At 38.3% G+C, this 24895-nt stretch overlaps 3 protein-coding genes across 3 annotated transcripts; all 3 read right to left on the bottom strand.

Moving 5' to 3' along the window:
• Nucleotides 1-4915: 4915 nt before the first annotated feature.
• On the bottom strand, nt 4916-6427 carry LOC104456223 (endochitinase EP3). Its single transcript, XM_010070961.3, has 2 exons — nt 6056-6427; nt 4916-5929 (listed from the first exon to the last, which is right to left on the bottom strand). Exons 1-2 carry the CDS (start codon nt 6324-6326, stop codon nt 5520-5522), a joined length of 681 nt encoding a protein of 226 aa, XP_010069263.3. The 5' UTR covers nt 6327-6427; the 3' UTR covers nt 4916-5519.
• A 6155-nt stretch (nt 6428-12582) lies between these two features.
• On the bottom strand, nt 12583-13723 carry LOC104456214 (endochitinase EP3). The gene is made up of 2 exons (XM_010070953.3): nt 13287-13723; nt 12583-13131 (listed from the first exon to the last, which is right to left on the bottom strand). The coding sequence occupies exons 1-2, from the start codon at nt 13720-13722 to the stop codon at nt 12722-12724; spliced, it is 846 nt and encodes a 281-aa protein (XP_010069255.2). The 5' UTR covers nt 13723; the 3' UTR covers nt 12583-12721.
• Nucleotides 13724-23429: 9706 nt separating this feature from the next.
• Nucleotides 23430-24518, bottom strand: LOC104456221 (chitinase 6). Its single transcript, XM_010070959.3, has 2 exons — nt 24083-24518; nt 23430-23926 (listed from the first exon to the last, which is right to left on the bottom strand). The coding sequence occupies exons 1-2, from the start codon at nt 24516-24518 to the stop codon at nt 23517-23519; spliced, it is 846 nt and encodes a 281-aa protein (XP_010069261.2). The 3' UTR covers nt 23430-23516.
• Between the last annotated feature and the right edge of the window lie 377 nt (nt 24519-24895).

Genomic DNA, 24895 nt, shown 5'->3' with positions numbered 1-24895 from the left:
TCATATATGAAAGTGAATGGAAAGAGATATCTAATGCCTTGGTGTATAAGATAAATTCACTTTGACTATGCACGGTAGTTTTCAATGGCTGAGAAAGAGTTCCCCATTTACGGGAAGGAGATAGGAAATTCCTCCAGATGACATTAGCCGTGAGACCATCATTGCTTGACCATAAGCCAAAAAGACCTAGAATTGAGTGGCGTGTTTTGATTCTATACAGTTTGTCACATGGAACACGTCAAGCTGGACTTTGAGCCGAAGGAAGTCGCCGAGCCGAAGGAAGTCGCCAAACCGAGTAGAAAAAAGGTTCTACTATAATCCATCAGTTGACTAAAAGTAATTTGCAATAGCTTTTATCCGGTAATTTGAGCAAAGGACTTATATTAAAATTGCACTCGGCATTTTGTGACATATTCAAACCTGGAAAGCACATGTATAGACTTCATGATATTGCAGACAAGATCCTTGGTCAACACGTCATCCCTCCAAAGCCAAAGAGATGAAGTTTCCCTCAGTCCCAGCATCTTGGCTTCACCCTTCACCTGCCTCCCTCCTGTATAAACACACACCCTCATCTCTTCCCAACAACCACCTCTCCGCAACACATCTTGGCTTCACCCTTCACCTGCCTCCCTCCTATATAAACACACACCCTCATCTCTTCCCAACAACCACCTCTCCGCAACACATCACAACCCTCAACTCCTCTCTCTCTCTCTCTCAACACACATTTTTTTGGAGATAATGGCGGCCCGAAGGTCTGTGATCGGCCCCATCGTGCTCGTGTTGATCGTCTTTGTGGCGTTGCTTGGTCTCCAGTGCACAGAAGCGATGAGGGTCTTGCCTGAGGATTTCGCGAGAGCGAACAACTTAGCATCATATTCCTCGTCGGTACTGTCCGAGCAAGCGAGGCAAAGCATGGCGCGGTGGCTCCAACGCCTGGACTCCGGGCCTAGTCCTAAAGGCCCCGGTCACTAGGGAAAGGGAATGGCGATGGCAATTATATTGGGGTTTCTTTTCTAGGTTTCTTCGCCATTTGTTTTTTTTTTTTTGTTAATTGAGACGTTATATGGAACAGTAGAGAAGACTGCGGATGTCTAGTTTCCTGTGTAAAAAGTCGCGAAAAGAGACGGATGTTGAGAAAAGAAAACTGAATTCTTTCTTTCTTTCAAGTTGCCCTAAAGTTTCGATGTTGATCCGTTTGATTAGGATGGTCGATGGTGATGTAATGACTCATAGGAACTTTATGCGGGTATTTCGTATTCCCTAAGTGTCGCATGAGATCTATAAAGCACTTCATGAACCAGTAATTTAATTATATGGACTTTCTTACTTCACAAAAAAGTTAATATATCATAAAAGTCCCAAATCATATATATATCTAATATGGATTTCTATGTGAACTTGTCATGTTAATTGAATTATCATCATTGGTCATCTAATTCAACAATTTCGCAGTAAAATTTGATAAAAGCCAGCGTAAGATAAATATATCATGAGTGTATCAATTTTGGATTTTTGGTAACCCATAAATTATTTTGAGTTTAAAATTAATTTAGGGCAAATTTGTTACATCTGTATTAGTTTGATATTTTTTGTAGTATTAGCCCTTCACAAAAATAAATTTACACGACTTACTTTCATTTCATTTGTAGTAATACTAAAGCGGGGGAGCATATATCTACTCGGACTTTCCACTGTAGTCCGAACTAGTCGCGCCCTCCTGTTTCAAAGTTCCACGAGGTGGCCCCTAAAATTTTGAGTTTTATTCACATAGGTCCTCAACATTGAAGATATAGAAACACGTGTTCTAACTTTCTAGGATCGAATAGGTTCAAGGTCAACGAAGTGAAGCTGACAGTCAAAAGAACAGAAATTACCATTTTCCGAGATAATATTAGTTGAATTGATATTGACAAAAGGTATTAATTACCTATAAATCACATGAAGTAATATAGCCCATGATCACAGATTAAAAAACTGTTCATATTCAAGCGCATTAACTAAGTACTATTTTTTTTTTTTTTGTTCGAAAACTAGGTACTATTCACTTTGCCATAAAAAGCCACTAACATTTTCTCTGGAATTTTATATGGTACACTGAAAGTGTAAAAATTATTGGACAAGAGACATTTAGGCCCTAAATTTTTTAATTTTGGCAAGTGTATTCATTCCATTAATAGGTGAGATAGTTTTTTTTTTTTTTTGGTAAAAATTAATAGGTGAGATAGTTTTCATCTCGCTTATCTAAAAATGTATTTTTACATTGACGATGTACCTAGTCCTTCTTTCTTTGTGTTAGCAATTGATAACACATTTAAGAAAGAGAAGTTCCAAGTCTCCATGCGAACTCCAGAAGGCTTAGGCGACATATTAAGACCATGAAACCAAAGTTCACATGGGCTCTTCCCCTTTAGGATCTATCTTGATCTCATCAATCAGGTAAGGCTCGAGTCTAAGTATGGACGAGTGCGCCGAAACGCGATTGATTTGTTTAGCGAATTTTTCAAACATTGGAGATGCGTTGCATTAGTCATAATTTTGGCAATTGCACCGCTAGAAAAAACTGACCTCAAGTACATGCATCGATCATGCTCTCCTCAAGCTCTCTCCAGTTCTTCCGTGAAGAGCTCTTCCACCATATTATTTTAAAACACGAATAATGCTCGGATCGATCGTGTGTTGTCTGATAACAACGTGCCATTTCATCAAATGTTTCCTGTTTTTCCCGTTCATCTTGAAAAGCACGTTTACAATTTTATAAGCATTATGACAAACTATAGATAGGATACATATACACCACACCGAAAAAAAAAATGCAAATTGATGGGGCTTCCTAAGTAATCTAAAATTTAAAATTTTCCCTAATATCCTTCAACTTCCCAAGATAATATACCATTGCAGATCCTTTGGGTGTCATTTTTTGCCATCAAGGACATGAAACCGACATTTAATCCACATCCATTGATATCGATAGATTGATCACATATTCACATCAAATCAGTCGAATTCAGACAATACAAGCATTGTAAGGAAGTCCACTTTTCAACGTAATTCCCCACAATTGGAAAGAATCAATTGAAAGTGAGAGTGAAAGTGAAAGTGAACAAGTGGAAATAGCCAAATGAAAGATATACAACCATACACGAGACTCCACTTTTTCACGAAAAATTAATAATTTAGAAAAATTTATTTAATTTTGATAATTAATGTTTCTTAGGACAAGAGGTAATGGAAATTTATCTCATTATCAACAAAAGTGTTTAGGCATGAGTTATTATTAATAAATGAAATATTTTCATTGATTTATTTGATTTTTTGTGGTTCAGAATGGATTGTTATTCTAACAGTAGATTAGAGATTATCACATAATTTTTTCTCTATTTGAATTATATTTGGCTTGAATTTGTCGACCAATAGAAGAAGCCTTGACCGCTACAACATTGAATTACCCCACAATGCTCGAAGACTAAGGTTTCTTCACGACGCCATGCCATGCAAGGATAACGTAAAGAATCAAGTCGAAAATGGAAGTGGACAAGCGAAATCCATAGCCAAAGTATAGCAAATACAAAGATAAAATTCCATTCCTTGGACAAAGATGTCGAGAGTTTTTACAATACGAGAACTTTGAGATGAAAGAAGTAGGATTCATCTTTATATTTTGGTAGACGTTGCCTTTTACTCGCTACTTCTGACATGCATCTGATCTTCGCATATATCGTTTACATTTGTTATCAGTCAGTTCAATCTTCCCCTAGTCCTCTCTTGCTGTGCTATGATTTCCCTTATCCTGACATGGTATCGATGGAATCTTGTATTAGGGGAGGTAGAATTCTATTGTTTCATGCTCGACAATACGGATTCTTTTCCAAGAAATTTTGTTAAGTGTCAAAAGGCTGTTGGGTGAAAAAAATGAATGACCATTGACTTTCCATTAGGGATAACTTGCTGATAAATCACCAAAACTAAAAAAAATTACCAACATTTTAATCTGCAAATTGCTAATTTCTGTACTTGCTTGCATAGGTTTCGAATTCACTAGCTCTTAGTGACCTAATTCTTTGCCATTTGCTTCTTGGAAAATGTGAATGCCCCTTATGGTGGAGCTTTGCCAATCCAAAGAGAACTGCAGAGTTGAATTGCTTCATATAGGTCTTGGTCCGATAGCTATTTTCTGTGTTGCGACTTTGCTCGACCTTCCTTTATGTCCCAGGGGGCAAATACCCTTTGGCGGCAAAGGGGTCGTGTCCTGAGGAACTCTGATTAAGCTACACAAGTTGGATTGGTATCCAGTTTAGCCTCTGCATCATTTCTTCGACTTCAGTTGTTTAAGAAACTACATTTGATGAGGTCAAACAAAGTTTTTGATCAGATACCGACTCAGCCTCCAACGAGTTCATCTTCTATTGGAAAAAGATGAACCTATAGCAGGATTTCCTGGCAACATCTGATGGAACCACAAGAACTCAAAACAGTCTTTCCCTATCGTCTATGGTGTAACTATATTCTCTTTTGAAAGCAAAGAGGAGTGGGGATACTGCAAGCAAGCAAAGTATAACAAGCCAATATAATTATGCAACTTGACCCTTCAAATAAGTAGGTGCAGAATAGAAGATGATGGAGCAGCATACCGGAGGAAAAGAGAAGTCTTCGAATAAAAAAGCAAACACAAAAATTTAAATTAGGTATTCAAAGGAATTGGATTGATGGAAAGCTAAATGGAGGAATAGGATGATGGGAACTGTGTATTGCTTTCACATATCAAATATACAAGTATACAAGCCTATTTATAATACATGAAGTCTACATAACTTAGGGAACGATTGTATATAAAAGTGAAGAAATGATTCCCTAATAAACAGCATCAATTAAGGATTATCGTATTGACTATATGATATCAATCAGCTCCCAATCAAATCTTGAGGCAACAGTATCTCCAACAAGTATCATAGCGAGTCGAAAGGCAAAAGAGTGACTTTCAGCATTACGCATCACCTACTATACTATGGCAGGTTTGGGTATAGTAGGACTTGAACTTGCGAGGAGGAGCAAAGCAGAATCCCTCCCGGGGCTACTGAAGAGCTTATCACTAGGGATAGAGACCCGTTCACAGGGCTAGAGATACCTTTTCCCTGCAAATCGATGGTCTTTCAGGATAGATTGATATCTAAATTTAAGATCATCAGCTGACCGAAAGAAGCAAGCAAAAGAGTGTTTACAGTATAGAAAAGCTTATCGCTAGTTTTGCAATCCAGCAAACTATTAATCGAAGTACTTGGCACTCACGGAAGCTCACGATCAAACAAAAGGGCAAGGCAAGGGTTGTGCTTCCTCCTTCGATTACTTTCATCATAAAGCTTATCCTTGTGTTTATAATATACGGGAAAACATTTTCTTATGCATAGAAATAGTACTAAGTACTTCAAATCGAGATTTCTTTTTAAGATGCGTACACATTTATTCGAAGGTCTCACGTACAGTAGGAGCAAGACCATATGGTATTCAAGTCAAGGTGTCTAACAAGTAAGATTATCATCGGGAGATACACCGAACTGATTACAATAATCGGTGTAATACTGCACCCGATCTTGAACGGCAGCGCTGTTTCCACCGTTGCACTCTCCACTGTTAATGGCCCGAATCGTGGCACCGAAGCCTTGACCAGAAGTCATGATCGAGTGGACATTGTTCATCCAGAACCAGAATGCTGTCTTGAAGGACACGACGACGTCGTTGGCAACTGTTTCGGGGGAGTTTAAGCCGTCAAATCCGATGCTGTCGCCTGCAGGCCCGTAGTTGTAGTTCCAAGTAATCTGAATTGGTCCACGCCCATAATATCCTACGTTCGGGTTGCACGGATACTGTGTGTTCGACGGGTCGCAATAGTTCTTGGATGCCCCATCTATTTCTTCAATGTAGCAAAAGTCTGCTCACCATGAAACATTAATGCTCTTCAAATTGTGGTCGATAATGTCCAACATAATTATCTCTGAATTCTATCAAATAACAAAGTACATCAATTTATGAGAAAGCACGCAACAAGATCACTTACGTCCCGTCTCGTGAGTGACGTGGGCGAAGAAAGCAGCAATTTCTCGCTTATTGTCATCGTCGGTAACGGCGGTACCAAAATCGGGATAGTTTCTGGAAGCGTCAAGAAAACCTTGCCTCGTGTAAAAGCTCACCCCAGCACAATCTGAGGATGCTTGACCAATTATTCCGTTGAAGAAGCTGTCCGTCACGACATCACTCAGCGATGTCTGTGCTGCAGCATTTGGTGGCCTGGCGACGAAAACGGCGACGGTAAGAATAATGGCAAGCATTTTGGGACCAGATTAAAATTGACGAATTGTGCGTGATTAATGTGTAGAGTGAAGAGATGAAATGTGGGATGTGTGAAGGGTACTTGGCTCTACTTCTTATTTATAGAGAGTGGTTCTTCTTCTGATTTACTCGATAACTTGTGTGTGTGTTAAGTAATGAGCTTAACTTCTGACTTATTCTTTAAATGGAGTCCTTTCGTGTTCATCGATAGGTCACTTTCCCTAAGATGAACCGGGAGAGTGTTTAGCTAGGTCAGTGTTGATACGTCAATACAACCTTCATTGACTTATTATTTAAATGGAGCCCGCATGCTGCTCAGTGATCTGGCGGAGCAAGGCGGCGGAGTGGTTAGGATTGTGAGCTACTTGTTCAAATAGTTTGTTATCATAAAAAGAAGCAACTCTTGGGGATGAAAATTGATGATTCTTGGTTATGAAAAGAAGTGATTATTGACATAAAAATTCTTGTTAGTGGAGATGAAGTACCTATTCCCAAGAGATGTATATATATATGTATGTATGTATATTTGTCGAAATAAGAGGTGTTGATTGGTTGTCAATAAATAGCACTAAATCATACATTGTTCAACACAACTATTCAAACAATAACTTCTTCAGAACTCTCTCTTCTTTTATTTTCAAACACACCACTTTGATAACACGTTCAAAGTAAAATTCTAAGAAGAAATTTGAGTAATTGTAGAACTTGTTTATCTGGGGTTAAGGTACATATTCTGAATGTATATTTATTCTAAACCCGACAACAACAATAGTGAGGGTAAATAATATCTTAACAATGATGATCTTCATCACGCACCAATGTATCAAAGATCTATAACTATTGCTCTCTCTTCATCAACATTTAAATTTCCCTACACAACCAGGTTAAGAATTCGGAAGGGAAGCCCAACGGAGCGCTGAGCTTCTCGTATAGAGTGTACGGGAGGGTATCCGATCGTTAATCCTCCTCCTCACGGAGGATGGAGCCACTTCTTCTTCGAGCGGAGAAATGGGATTTGGTGGTTCATCACTTCACCTGTTGAGAGCAAAGATTGGCGGGTGGTCCAAACATGTAAAAATCTGTGCTTTTGGGTGAAAGAGAGATAGAGAGATAGAGGGGGGTTGCTTCATTCTTTTCTCGTCTTCAGGTTCATGTTAAGGGTTTTCGAGTGGGGTAACTTATTTTTTAGTTGGAATAAGTGCAATAGAAGCCTTAAAATTTGTCATAAAAGTGCAATTGAATCTAAAATTTATCAAATTAATTCAATTGAGTCAAATTAACACCGTCAAACTTATTAATGAAAAACGCTAATGTGACACATACGTGGCATTTTAAATTAATTTTCTTTTTCACGTGGCTTTTTAAAATTATTTTTATTCAATATGTTTACAAATTAGATTTAAAACTAAAAAAAGAAAAGCTAAATTTTATTTAAAAAACAAAACTGTTAAAAAAGAAAAGAAAAGAAAATGGCACCGGTGGGTGCTTTTGCCGCCACCGCCCATGGTTGGAGTGGCCTTGCTGGCCCCCCATGAGGGCCAGCATGCCTAGATTTGGGCACCCTCATCGAACCTAGTGGGGGCCAACCAGGCCTCACCCTAGCTTGGTGAGGGCTGGCCACCCCAGCTAGGGCTGGCGACCGTCACCGGCCCCTCCAGTGATGGGTGACGGTGGTAGAAGCTCCCATTGGTGCCATTTTTTTTTTCAATAGGTTTGCTTTTTAAATAAATTTTAGCTTTTCTTTTTTAGTTTTTAAATCTATTTTTAAAAAATTGAATAAAATAATTTTAAAAAGCCACATGGAAAATAAAATTTAATTTAAAAGTGCCAAGTGAAAAATAAAAATTCATTTAAAGTGCCACGTTCGTGCCACATTAGCGTTTTCCATTAGGAAGTTTGATAGTGTTAACTTTATGACTCAATTGATCAATTTGATAAGTTTCAAAATTTGATTGTACTTTTTGCAAATTTTAGGACTTAATTGTACTTTCCTGATAAGTTTTAGGACTTCTATTGCACTTATCCTTTTTAAGATTTATCTTATACTCATGATCTTTTTTTTTTTTTAAATTGAAAAATAGTAGAAAAATTATGATCTTTCAAGCTAAAAAAAAATCATTAAATTATTATGTGACTTTATGTGTCAATATTTATTGACTTATTAATTTTAAGAGATTCTGGATACTTTATTGTGAAACTAAAAAAAAATTGTAGTAAAAAAGAAGTTGCAATAAAACTACTAAATATTTCATCTTTTACACACTATACACAGCATAAATTTTTTTGCTTTTAAATATCTATGTGTTCTAGTAATGTGGGTCGGGTCAGGTGTGGGTTATTGAATTACATTGCATATAAATGGATCAATTTTGGTTAAATCATTTTTTATCTTACTAAAACACGACCTGACCTTCCCATTTGAGGGCCCTAGTGATGAGCTTATAAAACACGATCTGCTATTTGTTTTGCATGGTATTACATACCAATGCCAGTTTTCCATTTATTGATTAGGAAATTTGTTGTTTAAGTAGAAGGCAGTTTAAGAGAACTGAAAATGGGAAGAAAATATGATTAAAACACATATGTATGACCAGCGGATAACACTTGCAGTTTTTTTTACGACATTTAAAGGATAAAAGGACAACTCTTAATCATAGACCAACCTCAATAACTTGATAGAGTACACCATGTTGTTCCTTTTGCATGAAAACAATTGCTCGTTTGGCAACCCTTTCGGGGGAGTTTAGGCCGTTGAATCTGATGTTGTGGTTCCACCAAATTTGAATCGGTCCGTAGGTTGTATTCACATAGTAACACTCCCTATATGATATACCCACGTTCTTGACTCATTCTTTTCGAATTGCATGACCGAACTGCTGATGAGCTTGAAAATTTATTGTTGCAAAAAACAAACGATTGAATAATAAAATAATGCGTTCGACTCTAAGAATAAAAGGTTAAAAAAGCGCTTACCCATCAAGGCAAAGTCAAAACCCTGTCATGACACAAATTTTATAATCTTGACCCCGAAGTCTTCAATTCACGATTAGCAACAGGACTATGAGAAGATATGTCCGAATTTAATCCGTCGTTTTCGTGTCGCCAAATAGATCTCACTGTAGAAGCTTCTCGGTGTAGTGTTTAACTAACTGTGACACCGTATTCTTGTGTTTACAATGCCACTTGCATATATAAATGATAACGACTTAGCCTATGAAGGCAAATCAAAGAAATCTGTTTAGTCATTTGATCTTCTCGTTCAAGTTGTCTATATAGTAGAGGCGGCAAAATGGATTATAGACTCATATTTTATAGATTAAGTGATGTAGGTGTTCTAAAAATTTAAAATATAGGTCGCAATGAACCGAATAGAGCAAAATACAATTAATGATAGGTTTTAGTGGCTCGAAAAAGAACCCACTTTTAACCCATATATCAGCTGCATTTGGTAAGGGTTTTGGTGAAAGTCATTAGGGAAATGCAAAAAGTTTTAGGTAAAAGGGTTTTCTAGAAATGCAAATAGTGTTTGGTAAAATGTAATACACAATAAAGCAGTCAGTGAGCTAGATTTGATGGTGGCTAGCCTCGCCTAAGGTTTTACTTAGGTGTCGCCTAGGGTCACCGGTAACCCCCGAGGTCATGTGATCTTAGGCGAGGTTGACCACTACAAGTTTGTCTTTTTTGGCGGCAGTATTTGGTCTTGATGGCAACATATCTAGCTTGGCTCACTAGTCGTTAGATTTGGCCTCGCTAGTGACATCGAGTGACGGGGGCATTTTTAAAAGTTTAGTGAGGGCAAAGTTGGAAGAAAAAAACTTATTGGCATTTCGGAATTGCTAAAGTGTAAAGCCAGTTTGGACTTTGCCTTGGGCTAAGAAACTTTGCAGGATTTTGGAAATGTAATATATTTCTCCAAAACTCTCCAAATGAATTTTCTCAATCGCCTCAATATATAGGGAAAAGTGTCAAAAAAGTTCTAATCCTATTGCATTTATACTAATTTAGTCCTAAACATTTTAATAGTGTCAATTTAGTTATAGACCTTTTGAGTTGGTATCAATTCAATTGCAAACATTTTGACTTAATGCCAATTATTCATCCAACTAATTTTGGCCGGATATTGCCGATGTGGATGCTAGTTGGCTTACGTGACACCGTTGGTATTAATGTAGACAATTTTTAATAATATTTTATTTTTTTATGAAATTCTTTTTACTTTTTTTTTTTCCTTTCATTTCTTATTCCTTTTGCTGGTGACTAGCCATCAGCCACAAGCAATGGTTGACCATGGCTGGGTGGGCTGGCCTTGCTTGGCCATGGCGAGGCTGAGCCTCAACAAGGGTCGAGATCGCCGGATCTAGCCTGGGCGAGAGTAACCCCGGTGAGGGCTCCCTTTGCCAAATCTAGCAAGATCGGCCCTCACTTAAGCTAGGGCACGCTCATTGAGCATCGCTTAGGCAAGGGATGGCATCCCTAGATTTGGCTTGGTGAGGCCGACCTTCACTTGCGTGAGGGTGAGCCTCGGTGCCTAGGCAAGGGTTGGCCTTGCGCAGGTTAGATTTGGCAAGCTTGACCTTAATAGGGGCTCGGCCTCGCCATGGCCAGGTGAGGCTAGCCCGTTTGGCCATGGTCGGTGGCTGGCCATTGCTTGTGGCTGGTCACCAGCAAAAAGGAAGAAAAGAAAAGAGAGGGAAAAAGAAAGAAAGAAAGAAAATTAGAAAAAAGTAATAAAAAATTGAGAAACTATTAAAAATTATCTATGTCAGCATTGCGTAACCACATAAATTGGTCGGCGTCCAAGTCAACAATATCCGATCAAAATTAATTGGAGGGACTGCATTGGCACCAAGTTAAAATGTTTTATGATTGAATTTGTACTAATTCAAAAGGTTTAAGACTACACTATTAAAATGTTTATGAGTAAATTTGCGCCAATGCAATAAGTTCATAATTTTTTTGACACTTTTCCCTGATATTTGCACAATGAACTTTGGAGGCTCAAAGGACTTTGGAATGTTGTTTTCCGAACACAGCCAATCACCTATCCCTAGAGATGTGTCCGAGTCTTTGGAAGATTAAGGTGGGTGTGGGAGTTGATAGACAATGAACCAATCGTAGGTTCATCGAATCCACTGTAGTCTACAAAATTTTTGCTTTTGGGTCTTTGTAAATTGTAATTTGTAATCAATTCTTTTAGTAGTTAGTTGGATTGGTGCTTTTATGTTCAAACTACTTTACTTGCATTGACTTTTAATTAATATTTGGTTAGGTGAGTTGGGAATATGATATTGAGGGGATAATTAGGGCGAAGAATTTGATACAAGCTATTGTAAAAGGATTGAATTGACTTGAATCATTAACGCATGTATTTATAATGTGTGTCGTCACCACATATACATACTTTTTTTTTTTAATTTCTTCATAATTTTTCTTTTTTTAATTTTATTTAGAAAATATTTTTTATGTTGTTAATTTATTATTTTAATTAGATGTAGAATTTTATCAAAGTAATATATTTCATAAAAAGTTTAAGGTGGATTAAATGGGTGGGTATGAGTTTTAATAGCTTGCTTTAAATATGGATGTGTTCTAGTAATATGAATTGAATTGAGTTGAGTTTGGGTAGAGTCTAGTACAGTCGCTGGAATTGTTTTGAATTTTTAATCTCTAACCTTTTAACCAGTTGCCAATTATAGAATTTTCTATTTTTTTTCCTTTCTTTTTTCCCCCTTTGCTTGTGGCTAGTACTTGACCGTGATGGGTGACTAGCTACAAGTGAGAGTTGGCAAGGGCGTCACAACCTTCATTGGATCTAGCGAGGGCTTGATCCCCATGGCTTGGGCAAGGTCAGGCAACCCTTGCTTGTGGACAATCGCCAACCATGGGTGTGTACAAGCCATAGACAAAAGGAAAAGAAAACGGAAAAAGGGACAACAAATGAAGGAAAAATAAAAAATTATAAAATGCAAAAATTGTCCACACTGCTATTCTATGTAAGATGGCTGACATCCACATTAGTAATATATAGAAAAAACATTGGTTGTAAGGACTAAATTAGCATAATTGAATGATTTATAATTGAATTAATCATTGTATAATAGATTTATGACTTTTTGGATAATTTTTCCACTCTTCTCCGATCAAGTTATTAACTAGTTTTGCTTTAGCTGCTAACTTATTTTTCATTACCATATATATTTTGTTATTTTGGAAAAAGAAATAAATGCTCATTCATGGTCATGAAGTTTCAATCTCTTACTCAACAAGATGCTGATATTCCTTTTATTTCTTAAATACATTCTTAAGTGGCGTACATTATTGGAAATCGACTATGACCATGGTGCTAACCAAGATTGGCTATAATGCCATAAAAGAGACTGGCTTTCTATGCTCTCTAACAGGTCAGATTATCTCCGGGAGAGACGCCAAATTGGTTACAATAATCTGTGTAATACTGGACCCGAGCTTGGACGGCGCCCGAGTTTCCGCCGCCACACTCTCCTCCATTGATGGCTTTAATTGTGGCGCCGAAGCCTTGACCGGAAGTAATAACGGAGTGGACGTTGTTCATCCAAAACCAGAAGGCGGTCTTAAAGGACACGGCGACGTCGTTGGCCACGGTTTCGGGAGAGTTGAGGCCATCGAACCCGATGCTTTCTCCTGCGGGTCCGTAGTTGTAGTTCCAGGATATTTGGAGGGGACCGCGGCCGTAGTAGCCTTTGTTGGGGTTGCATGGATACTGGGTGTTCGATTCGTCGCAGTAATCTTTCGAGGGACCATCGATCTCTTCAATGTAGCAAAAATCTGCACCCAAGAAGATCAATTGTCATATCTGAAGCAAAGCAGATCGTATGTTCTAGCATATGTCTCCTGGAAGTCAGAGTGAATAAAATTCATGGCAAAGAGCAAACATGGAAAGTATAGACTAAAGACTTCAAACATTTTGTTGAGGTTCTTACGTCCGGTCTCGTGCGTCACATGAGCGAAGAAAGCAGCAATCTCGCGCTTGGAGTCGTCAGCGGACCCGACTGTGCCGAATTCAGGGTAACCCCCGGCAGCATCAAGGAAAGCTTGCCTAGTGTAGAAGCTCTTCCCTGCGCAACCTGCGTCAGCCTGGCCAATTATCGAATTAAAGAAGCTATCCGTCACCACGGCTGCCACTGAAACCCCGCTGCTCGGGGTGGTGGGTGTGGATGATGAGTAACACAGCCCGGATTGACAACCGGTCCCACAGTACTGCTCTCCAGTACCGCAATACCCATACTGGCTGCAACACAAGTCGGCGGCACAGCCACAATTTTGACCGAAGACGTACGCCGGCGAGAATCCGACAATGAGGCCGGACACGACCAGAATGTTGAGAAGAGCTCTTGCTATGCTGTTTGATTTGGCCATTGTGGATATGGGTGTGAGGGATGTGAACATGCAAAGAGAGGTATTTATAGGAATAAAGATGGGAGAAATTAGGCACAGTTGATTTGGGGCAGCTAGGTTCTGGAGAGTCAACCTTGAAAATTCAAGATCTTGATTCGCAGGAGAACGTGTCGCGTGCGTTAGGAAGTGTCGACTTTGACACTGCGAAAAGACTTTGTGAGATTTATGTTCCTATAAAAAAAAAAGTAAAAAAAAGAAGAAGAGGCAATTATACAATTACTAAGATTAGCTTACGAAATTAATTTCTATCTTGTATTACTTATCATGACGCATTTATAATCTGCCGCATCATTTAATAAATTAATTTTTTAAACCAATTTTAATAGATTTATACAATATCACGTAGAAATGTTTATTGACATATGCCGAGTCTTTTGCCGGTCATTGCAAGCGTGGAGGTGATACCCCAATTAGCAACAACACTGACACATAATACGACAAGCCGATATGTCATTTATCAAAAAACAGATAACTCCAATACGTTGGGACACGTTGTCCATTAAATATATATTTTTATATATACATGATAAATTATTATTTTTATTATTATTTCAATCAAATTAATTTGATTCAAATTCATAATAAATAAATAATAATAAAATCTCACAATGAATTTACATTAAAAACATTAATCCACCATATATTAATATTATTCTTTGTTTCAATTTGACAAATTCAACTCTATTCCAACAATTTTTTTTTTAGGTAAAGAACTCTATTCCAATAATTCATAAAACTTGAATGGCAAAAAACAAGCAATTTACATTATGGACATGTGTGTCAAATGTGTCAAAAGAAAAGAGAAAAAACTTAGGGGTGAATTATGTATCATAGAAACTGAGAGTTACAAAGAAAGAGAAGATTATGTTTTCTTCTTTCCCCATTTATTATTTTTGTTATTTTTTCCCAAATATATATTTTGACCCCTTATTTATTAAAATTTTTTAAAATAAATCTTTCATATCTGAATCATATATCGGAAACTCGCATATTAGAATTCCGACTTGAGTGTTGGGAAAGTTAATCAGGTGTTCGATTTTCTAACACATGTTGACCGAGTATTGGAAAGTATTTGAGAGTGTCGGAGAGTGTTAGATACATGCTAAGTAGCATTGATATTGACACGCGACACGTGACACAATACAACATGACACGCCGACATGTTGTTTCTAAAAATATAGAGAATTTCGACACGTTGGGACACGTTGTATATTAAATACATTTTCGAATGTCCGACATGATACGAAATCTTTAGAAGGGTATCGCTACTTTTTACGTGATACTATCATTTTCAAAGAGTCAATCAATGATGGGATGCGAGTAATTGCCAAGGAGAAGTTGGAATGGTCAATGGGGCTCGTCATGTCAAGTCAACGAGATTGTTTGATGAGCCTTCGTTTATGCACGTAATGTTATCGACCGTCCATTTAGTTCGAGAAATTATACGTGCACGTGCTAAGTCGGGTCCATCCTTATCATTTGAGATGAGGATTGGAGAATCGAGCTGAAATCAAAGTTTTTAGACCATTCGACTAAACACCGCAATCGTGGGTCGTCGGCTAAGTAGAAACATAGTTGCATGTACATTTCACGTCAAATTGAATGGAATGCAAAATTGATGTTTTGCACAACTTTTTTTCCATCTCCATGAACAATTCTTGCGTCCTTTTCGATTTTATTAGTGAATTGATTCATAACCTGAACTGTCTGGAGAAATTTGTCCGACTGACGAATTTGAAAGTTCCTCGTCTAAGCACCAGTCGAACACTACGTGATCCTGAGATTCGTCATGCTCTTGAAGCTGATGAGCCTCCTTTGGAAATTGCTGAATTGGACCGCACATTTATCTCACATGCTTATCGCAATATAAGATTAAGCGTTTTCACCAACCAGCTCCCGACCCGATTCCAAAATGATGAGACTGGTATGTGCTGCTGAACAAAAAACCGACTTCTCAAGCTTGTCGAGATCAAAGACTAGAGCCAGTGCAGCCGAATGACTACCTTGATAGACCAAAGATAAAAGCCTCATGACCGTTCTAAGAACCTCAAATAATGCACAAGCTCTCTATTTCACCATGGATAGACATTTCTTGCTTTTGCAAGCAATAAAATAAGTAAAGGAGATTATATTAATTCTATATTGCATGACAGAGAGAGAGGTTGCAATTATTACAATATACCTAATGTACTTTCGCATTGTTCGTATAAGTTTATTCCGTTCAATTTAGACCGTGGAATTCCAAACTTTGGTGATACGCTCCCACCAATCACGTTCCTTGTCATGAATTTGTCGATTGGGCATAGGGATGCGGCACGGCTAAATCGTTTACGCTGTCGTTCAAATTCAAAGACGGGCCCTTAGGGGTCGAAATGTAATGTTTAACGTTCAGATCACAACAGCTTCACACTTCGCAGTCGCGGGGCGGAACCTCTTTTGACTTGGCTTGCCTCTTTTGACCTTGATTGATTCTCCTGAACATGCAAAGAATATGGCATGTGCTTCTTCTTCTTCCCATCCATTGCCGTGCACTCGAGAATAGACCCCGCGTACCTTGAGCTGTCCTGTCTCGACTGATTGATTATTCGAACTCGGCTCGATGATTTTCTAGTTCTAATAGTTAGAGGATCGAGCTTGAATTTTAAAATACTTCCACACAAGTAGCTTTTGTCCTGGCCTAATCGAGTAGCTTCATTTTTCATTTATTAAACTCTATATACATATAGGTTTTCACTCTACAATTTAGTGTTTCAAGTTTGAGCTTCATTCATATTTGACTTCTTTTTTGAAGTGCACATACTTCATACATAAAATTTGACTTCTTCTAAGCTACGCTTCAATGCTTCCAGTTGTCTTGATACTAGAAGTGACCGTCCATTAAATTTGTTATAAAAGATTAAGAGACTGGAGACCTCTTCGGATTCATTTTACGTTAGACGTCTACACTACTTTTTAAGTTAGAGATTCTCAATTTGATCTTTCGTCCGTAAAGATAAATTTGCCCATCATGACACAAAACTCACAATTACATGGATAGATACCCTTAATTTCAGTTCCATCTAGTGTATATTTGTCACACTGATATAAGTTCAGGATTTTTTATGGGGTAATTTGCGCCACAATGGACAAGTTTTGAGTTTTTAGTGATACAAAAAAAGTTTGGAGTTTTTATGTCACAATGAATATAATTTGGGCTTTCTTATGATATTAACCATTTTTCTAGTTCAAATAGTTAAAGGATGAAGATTGAATTTCAAAATATTGCAACACAAGTAGCTTTTGTCGGCCTAACCGAGTGGGTTCATTTTTGTTTATTTAATTCTATATACAGTTTGGTTAAAAAGCATAAAAGCTAGATAGATATAGATAATATTACTCTACAATTTAGTGTTTTGCATTTGAGCTTTATTCAAATTTGACTTCTTTTATGAAGCACATACTTCATATATAAAATTTGACTTCTTCTAAACTACACTTCAATGCTTGCATTTAGGGGAATCACCGATAAAGTCATAAACCTATTATACTTCTATCAATTCAGCCATACACCTTTTAATTTATCAATTGAGTTCCAAACTTTTTTATAATTGACCAATACAGTCCATTGGGCCAAATTTGACTAGAAATTGATGATATAAGCTCTGGTCGTTCTATATGGCAAAATCTACACTACGTGGATAATTTTTACAATTTTTATTGTTTTTTGAACCTCTTTTTCTTCTTTCTTTGTTTTTCCCTTTTCTTTTCACCTGTGATAGGCTAGGGCAACCCTCACTTGCAGGGGCCCCACCAAATTTGGCAAGGGCAAGGGTTAGCGTCGCCAAATCTGGCGAGAATGGCCTTCATCCTCGCTAGTGCTCGCCCTCACCAAAGTGAGGCTCAACGAGGCCAACCCTCGCCTATGGTGGGGGAGGGTGGACCTCACTTGCCATTGCTTGTGGTTGGCAACTCATCACCAGCAAAAGAAAAAGGAAAATTGCATGTAAGGGCCAAAAGTGAAGTCATTTTCTTAAAAGAAAGCTCACAGTGGACCTCGTTTTAAATGAAGATCCAAAATAACCAATTTAATCTCAAATAATAGGTGTATAAAGTGGTCACATTAACTTCAAATAAAGGCCTCAGCTCATTAACAGGCCAAATTTTATATAATTGTCCAATGGCATTTTTTTAATTTTCTTTTTTTTCCTTTTTATGGTATTTTCTTTCTTTCTTCATTTTCTTTCAACTTCTTCACGTCTCCTTGGCTCTACATCACATCCATCTTAATTTACAACCTCTAAATGATTGATACATTAGTGGAGAAATATCTAAAAACTTAAAAACTTTTCCATTACCAATAACATAAAAGTTACAAACACTCAAACCTTGAATAAAAAAATTCCCAACCTCATCCCCACAACCTAGCTGCTATCACCTTTAGCCGGTCTTCAATTAATAGTTTTTTTAGGAATGCTTCATTGAATCTGGGTTAGAGGATTCACGACATTCACAGATGTAGTTTGCATTAAGGAGGAATATGTGGCTTCTTGAGAGGCTCCAACTATGTAGCACAGGCGTGTTGTCTACTCATAGAACAATCTATGAACACCGAACAAGTGACAGAATTTAATGCAAATTATTGAAAACAGATTAATTTGACTTGGATTAATAAAATATGGGAAAAATTCCAAATAAGGGCTCCAAGTGTCCTCATTTCCTCAAATACAAAGAAAGCGGATGAGTTCGAATTAGATGGATCGAGGCCCACGAAGCGAGCAAAGGTTGGCCCAAGCCCGCGTTTTTAAATAATTAAAAATTATCTCGTGGGAATATAATATTTTAAAAATTTTCCGAGATATGAATCTTTTTTAGATAGGGCAGATGGTTAAAAAATATTGCGATTTGGCCTTGAAAGATTTGGATTTAGAAAAAAAATCTCATCTTAATCTTGAATCCTTATCAGTATGGGATGAATTTTATGAAAAAATATTGCGATATTGTAATTTATCTTTGCGAGATTTGGATTTCGAGAAAATATTTATCATAATCTTAAATTTTTATCAATAGTGATCGGTTGGTGAAAATATATCGCGGATGTAGATTTGAAGAGGAAATCAAAGGCTTATCTCTTACCCCCTATAAAAGCAACCGTGTACGAGGACATGAGGGGGAGCTTCTTTGGAAAAATTCAGAAATAAGTGAAGAGAAAGGTCAAGAGAGGTTTTGGCTTCTGCGAAAAAGAAAAGAAAAAGGAAAAGTCGAACGGGAGAGAGAGAGAAAGAGAGGGGAGAAAGGTGAAAAGGGCAAAAGGTGATTTGACCCCTACTATTCATCATCTTCCTCAAGTCCGCTGCCCCTCCTCCGCAACTTCCATCCGCGGGGCTTCCGGCCGTGCGTCCGCACCGCCACCAGGTTCGCTCGCCTCGCCGACGCCACGCGCGCGCGTCCCCCGCCGCCCGTGCCGGCATCCGAGCCCCACGTCCGCGTCGCCTGCACGCCGCTCCGTCTGCAACCTCTCGGCCGACCTTCACCGCGAGCCCGGTGCTCGAAGCTTCGGCGCCCCGACGCCCGCAGCGCGCCACCGCCGTGCATCGCTCGCCGCATTAATCACCGCCGGACCCCTCGGCCTCCGTCCCCGCACTTGCTCGGAACCCGATCGCCGCTCCGGTCCACCAAAGCTCTGCAGACCGGGCTCGAGCCAAATCCGCCCATCACGCTCCACCGCGGCGACGCGACACCGGCAATCGCCGATCGCCTCCTCGCGACGACCCGAACCTTCCGCCTGCACGCAGCAACGCTGCCCCGCCTCAGCGGTGATCCGCTCCAGCCCGTCCGTCCGATGCCCTGCAGCGCCTCCACCCGTGACGCCTGCGTTCGTCGCCCGACGGCCGTTCTTTGTCTTTGCTCCGAGGTCCCCGACGACGAAGGCCCGAACCCGGCTCGACGCTTCCACTGAGCCGACGCCGCTCCCGCCCGCTCTGTCACTCGCCCGTGATTGCCCAGCCAGCCGCTCCGCCTCCGATCGGTGACCACCTGTCCTTGGAGACCTACGAGCAAGCCGTGCTCAAGAAGGAAAAAAAAGAAAACAGAAAAAGAGGAAAAAAATCAGATTAGGTAGTTTTTCTTTTATTATTTTTATTATTATTTCTTTAATATGCTGTTTTAGTAGAATTGTTCCTAAATATGTGATTGAGATCCAATATGAAATAGTCCCTCAAGCTAGGGATTGACAGTCCGATTTTCGCGCCCGAAATCCAACTCGCAATCCCTTATAAAAATCGACAATCCAATCTCAAGCCCGAGATTTGATTCGCGATTTAAAATTAAAATTGGTCTACCCGATCTCATGCGCGAGATACGGTTCGCCAATTTTTGGATATCAATATTATCTTTTATGTGATTTGCTATTGTCAAGTTGGTTGAGTCAAATCTTATTTTTCGTAAAAATAAAAAAATCAAAAAAATCTTAATTAGGATTAGGTTTGTTGTCATCTTGCATATTTAGGATTGCAATCTTATTATTAATTTTTAAATAAAAAAATCAAAAAAAAAAAAGAAAGTGCATTCATTTAGGTTGTTAGTTTTTGAATTGCATGTTAATTATGTGTTAGCTTTAATTTCAAAATTAATTAAAAAAACCATAAAAATCATTGTGCATATTAGATTAGAATTGCATGCTTCATTTTAACTTTAGATCATCTTTTTTAAGATAAATGGCATTTTAGATTTAGATAATGTCTTAGTTTAAATTAGGATTTAATATGACTTAATCCCTAGTTTAAATTAGATAGAATCTTAATTTAGCTAGATCATTTGAAATTTCATAAAATTTGTCTTAGGATAAATTAGTTGCAATTTCTAGAATAGATTGCATTTTTTTTTTTAATAAAAAATGTCACATGCATATGTCATGTAGAATTAGGGCATTCTTTGCACGTCATTGCATGCTAAGATTGCATATTATAGATTTAGATAATTTCTCCTAAATAGATTGCATGCTTATTAGGAAAATAAAAATCATGTGCACGTCATATAGAATTAGTTTCATACAATGCACGTCATTTAGTGATTTTGTTAGGTGCATTTAATTAGAAATTGCCCGTCATTAGAATTAAGTCATTAGATTAATTTAGATTGCATATTTAAATGTTGCATTTCTTTAATTTCGAATCTCATAAAAAATACAAAAAATGTTATTTAGAATAAATCATCTCATGCTTAGAATAGATTACATGTTTGGTTATGTCATATTGCTTAGGTCATATAGCTAAGTCATTTTGCTATGTCATATCATTTCATGTTAAATTAGTGGCATGCATTGCATAAAGCATGATTCTCATTAATTAAGTGAAAACAAAACAAAAATTGCGTGTTAATTAGAAACCATATCTAGGGTTGTTGATGTGGATTTTAATTTAACATTGCAGATGCTTACGTTGCTTTGAGGTAAGTTACGCATCATTTATTCATTTCCTTTATTAAGTGTTAAATTGGTGGTTTGCGTACCTGCATGGTCACCTCACATGTTAAGAAATTAAAATCAATTCAAGCTGCCTGCAGAAAACATTTTTGAAATTAAAAGAATGGTACCGAAAGGGCATTAGAGAACTCTAGTGTAACCAAGTCCCCGTACCCATAATCTACGGTTCGTAGAAATGAAGTAAATCTCCCATTACTTTACTTGGGTTTCTAATCGACCCACCAAAAATAGATTAGTGGCGACTCCTAATTGAAAATTAATTGCATGTTAAAACTTGAACCTAAAGTCGCGAATTGGTATGGGCTTGGGAGAGCCCGAGTTAGTTAGGCTTAACAATCCATTAGCCAAACCCTAGGTGGTTCACACTCGAAAAATTGGAAGAGCTCGAAGTACTTATTATTATTATTTCAATTAAGGGTCTAATCTCACCGGTTGACAAAAAATGTTGATCGATCAGAAGAAGTTTTTTCAAAACACAATTCAAATTCAAATGTTATCATATTAAAACTTAAAAAAAAAGGGGGATGGTGAGGCGACGACGAGGGCCGGCGGGGTCGTTGACGCCTAGGTGAAGGCCGGTGGGGTCATTGGCGCTTGGACGAGGGTTGGGTATCCCCATCAACCAGAGGTGAGGGCTTGCTGGCCCTCGCTAAAGACTAGAGAGGGCGGCAACCCTCTCCTAGATCTAGGCTCGACCCCAGGCTCTTGCCTCTGGTCGGCGAGGGTGCTAGCCCTTGCTGATTATTGCCATCGCCCCACTAGCGATGGGGCGGCATCCATGTGTTTTCCCTTTTATTTTATTTTTTAAGTTTTAGTTTTATTCAGCTTTATTTACAACAAAATAAAAAAATAAAGAAAAAGGAAAGATTAAATTTTTTAGAAAAAGATGAAATTACCCTTCACATCTAGTGAGTTTATGTCCTTATTTGAGAATGGTATGGTCACTTCAAGCATTTATTTAAAATAATCTCCACTTCAGGCTCTTATTTAGGGAAATGAAGGCACTTTGGACTCTTATTTTAAACAATGTCCATTTTAGAACTTTATTGAAAAAAATGAAGGTAGTCTAGACTCATATTTGAAATTTTCCTAAAATATGTATGTGTAGTGTAACTGGTCATAGCATATGTATATTTTTCTAGTTCTTTATAATTTTTTTTCATATTTTAGGTTCTTTTCCTAAAAAAATTTACTATTTGTATGAAGTGCTAAAGTGGGTTAAATTGGTTGGCATAAGTTTTGATAGGTTGGGTTAAATATAGATGTGTTCTAGTAATATGACTTGGGTTTCGTCTGGGTGAGATGGGGTACGCATCACAAAAGTTGTAGTACATAAAAAAATGAGTTTATATGGATTTGACCCATTTTCATAAAAAGTTTGTTTAGTGATTACACATTAACCAACTTTTATCTGATTAAGTAACCAAATAAAAAAGTTGTATGACCCGACCCAACTCTATCCACTCGTTTGAATTGTCTAGTGATTACCAACCTTTCTCCGATTAAGTTACCAAATATAATTATGCATAGTTTACCAATTTTTATTTGCCTTTATTATCAATGTTTTCAATTTACCTATTACCAATGTTTTCAATTTACCTTTCAATGTTTTCAATTTACCATTTATGATACAACATTGTCAACCTTCATATGGGGAGATCGCCAAGAGGGAGTTAAGATTTGAGTCTATCAACATATCCAATTGAACTTTTCATCACTCAAAAGCTTAGAAGCCAATGAGTTATGGACTAACTATGATATATTAACTATTCTAAACCATACCAATTCTCTCATGTAAGACTTTTTCTTATACAACTCAAACATTTATTTCAACATTACCAACTACTTTTGAATTACCAATTTTTACTCGAGTTTCTTAGTAACATTAATTTGTTTTTCCTAGATTCAACTAACTTTTTTATAAAGCAATTAGTGCTTTCATTTGCCTTATTCGTGAACTATTTATATTTATCAACCACTTGTGGAATTACCAATCTCAAGTAGGGTAATCACCAACTCTTCTATGATCAAGTCACAAACTAGATGTGTTTCCAACTCTTATTTGAGTTCGTTATCAACTAATTTTGCGTTACCAACTCTTTTTCATTATTTCCAAAGATTTCAAAGCTAATTCATAATCATGAACTATCAGACTCTCACTCAACAAGATGCTGATATTCCTTCTATTTCTTGGATCCATTATTAAGTGGCGTACATTAATGTAAATCGAATATGGTCATGGTGCTAACCGAGGTTGGCTACAATGCCATAAAAATAAGCTGGTTTTCTATGCCATCTAACAAGTCAGGTTATCTCCGGGAGAGACACCAAATCGGTTGCAGTAATCAGTGTAATATTGAACCCGAGCTTGAACTGCGGCCGGGTTTCCGCTGCCGCACTCCATTCCGTTAATGGCTCGAATCGTCGTGCCGAAGCCTTGACCGGAAGTAATAACGGAGTGGACGTTGTTCATCCAAAACCAGAAGGCGGTCTTAAAAGACACGACGGCGTTGTTGGCGACGGTTTCGGGAGAGTTGAGGCCATCGAACCCGATGCTTTCTCCTGCGGGTCCGCAGTTGTAGTTCCAGGATATCTGGAGGGGGCCGCGGCCGTAGTAGCCTTTGTTGGGGTTGCATGGATACTGGGTGTTCGATTCTTGGCAGTAATTTTTCGAGGGACCATCGATCTCTTCAATGTAGCAAAAATCTGCACCCAAGAAGATCAATTGTCATATCTGAAGCAAAGCAGATCGTATGTTCTAACATTTGTCTCCTGGAAGTCATAGTGAATAAAATTCATGGCAAAGAGCAAACATGGCAAGTATAGATTAAAGGACTTCAAACATTGTGTTGAGGTTCTTACGTCCGGTCTCATGCGTGACATGAGCGAAGAAAGCAGCAATCTCGCGCTTAGAGTCGTTGGCGGACCCGACTGTGCCGAATTCAGGGTAACCACCGGCAGCATCAAGGAAAGCTGGCCTAGTGTAGAAGCTCTTCCCTGCGCAACCTGCGTTGGCCTGGCCAATTATCGAATTAAAGAAGCTATCCGTCACCACGTCTGCCACTGAGACGCGGCTGCTCGGGGTGGTGGGCGTGGATGACGAGTAACATGGCCCGGATTGACAACCAGTTCCACAGTACTGATCCCCAGTACCGCAATACCCATACTGGCTGCAGCACAGGTTGGTGGCGCAGCCACAACCTTGACTGAAGACACGCGCCGGCGAGAATCCGGCAATGAGGCCAGACACGACCAGAATGTTGAGAAGAGCTCTTGCTATGTTGTTCGATTTGGCCATTGGGGATATGGGTGTGAGGGATGTGAACATTGCAAAGAGAGGTTTTTATAGGAATAAAGGTGAGAGAGATTAGGCACAGTTGATTTGAGGCAGCCAGGTTCTGGAGAGTCAGCTTTGAAAATTCAAGATCTTGATTCGCGGGAGAACGTGTCATGTGAGTTAGGAAGCGTCGACTTTGACATTGCGAGGAGACTGAAATTTATGTTCCTATCAAACAATAAAAAAAAAAAAAAAAATGAATTTTTACAAATACTAAGATTTGCTTGCGAAATTAATTTATCTCTTGAATTGCTGAATATGACGCATATATAATCTGTCACATCATTTGATAAATTAATATTTTAAACCAATCTTAATAGATTTAGCAAAGAGCATAC

Source organism: Eucalyptus grandis, chromosome 8, assembly GCF_016545825.1.
Source record: "Eucalyptus grandis isolate ANBG69807.140 chromosome 8, ASM1654582v1, whole genome shotgun sequence".
In the NCBI taxonomy this organism is placed as follows: domain Eukaryota; kingdom Viridiplantae; phylum Streptophyta; class Magnoliopsida; order Myrtales; family Myrtaceae; genus Eucalyptus; species Eucalyptus grandis.
Note: the sequence above shows the minus strand (reverse complement) of the source record. Positions and strands in the feature narration are given on the sequence as shown.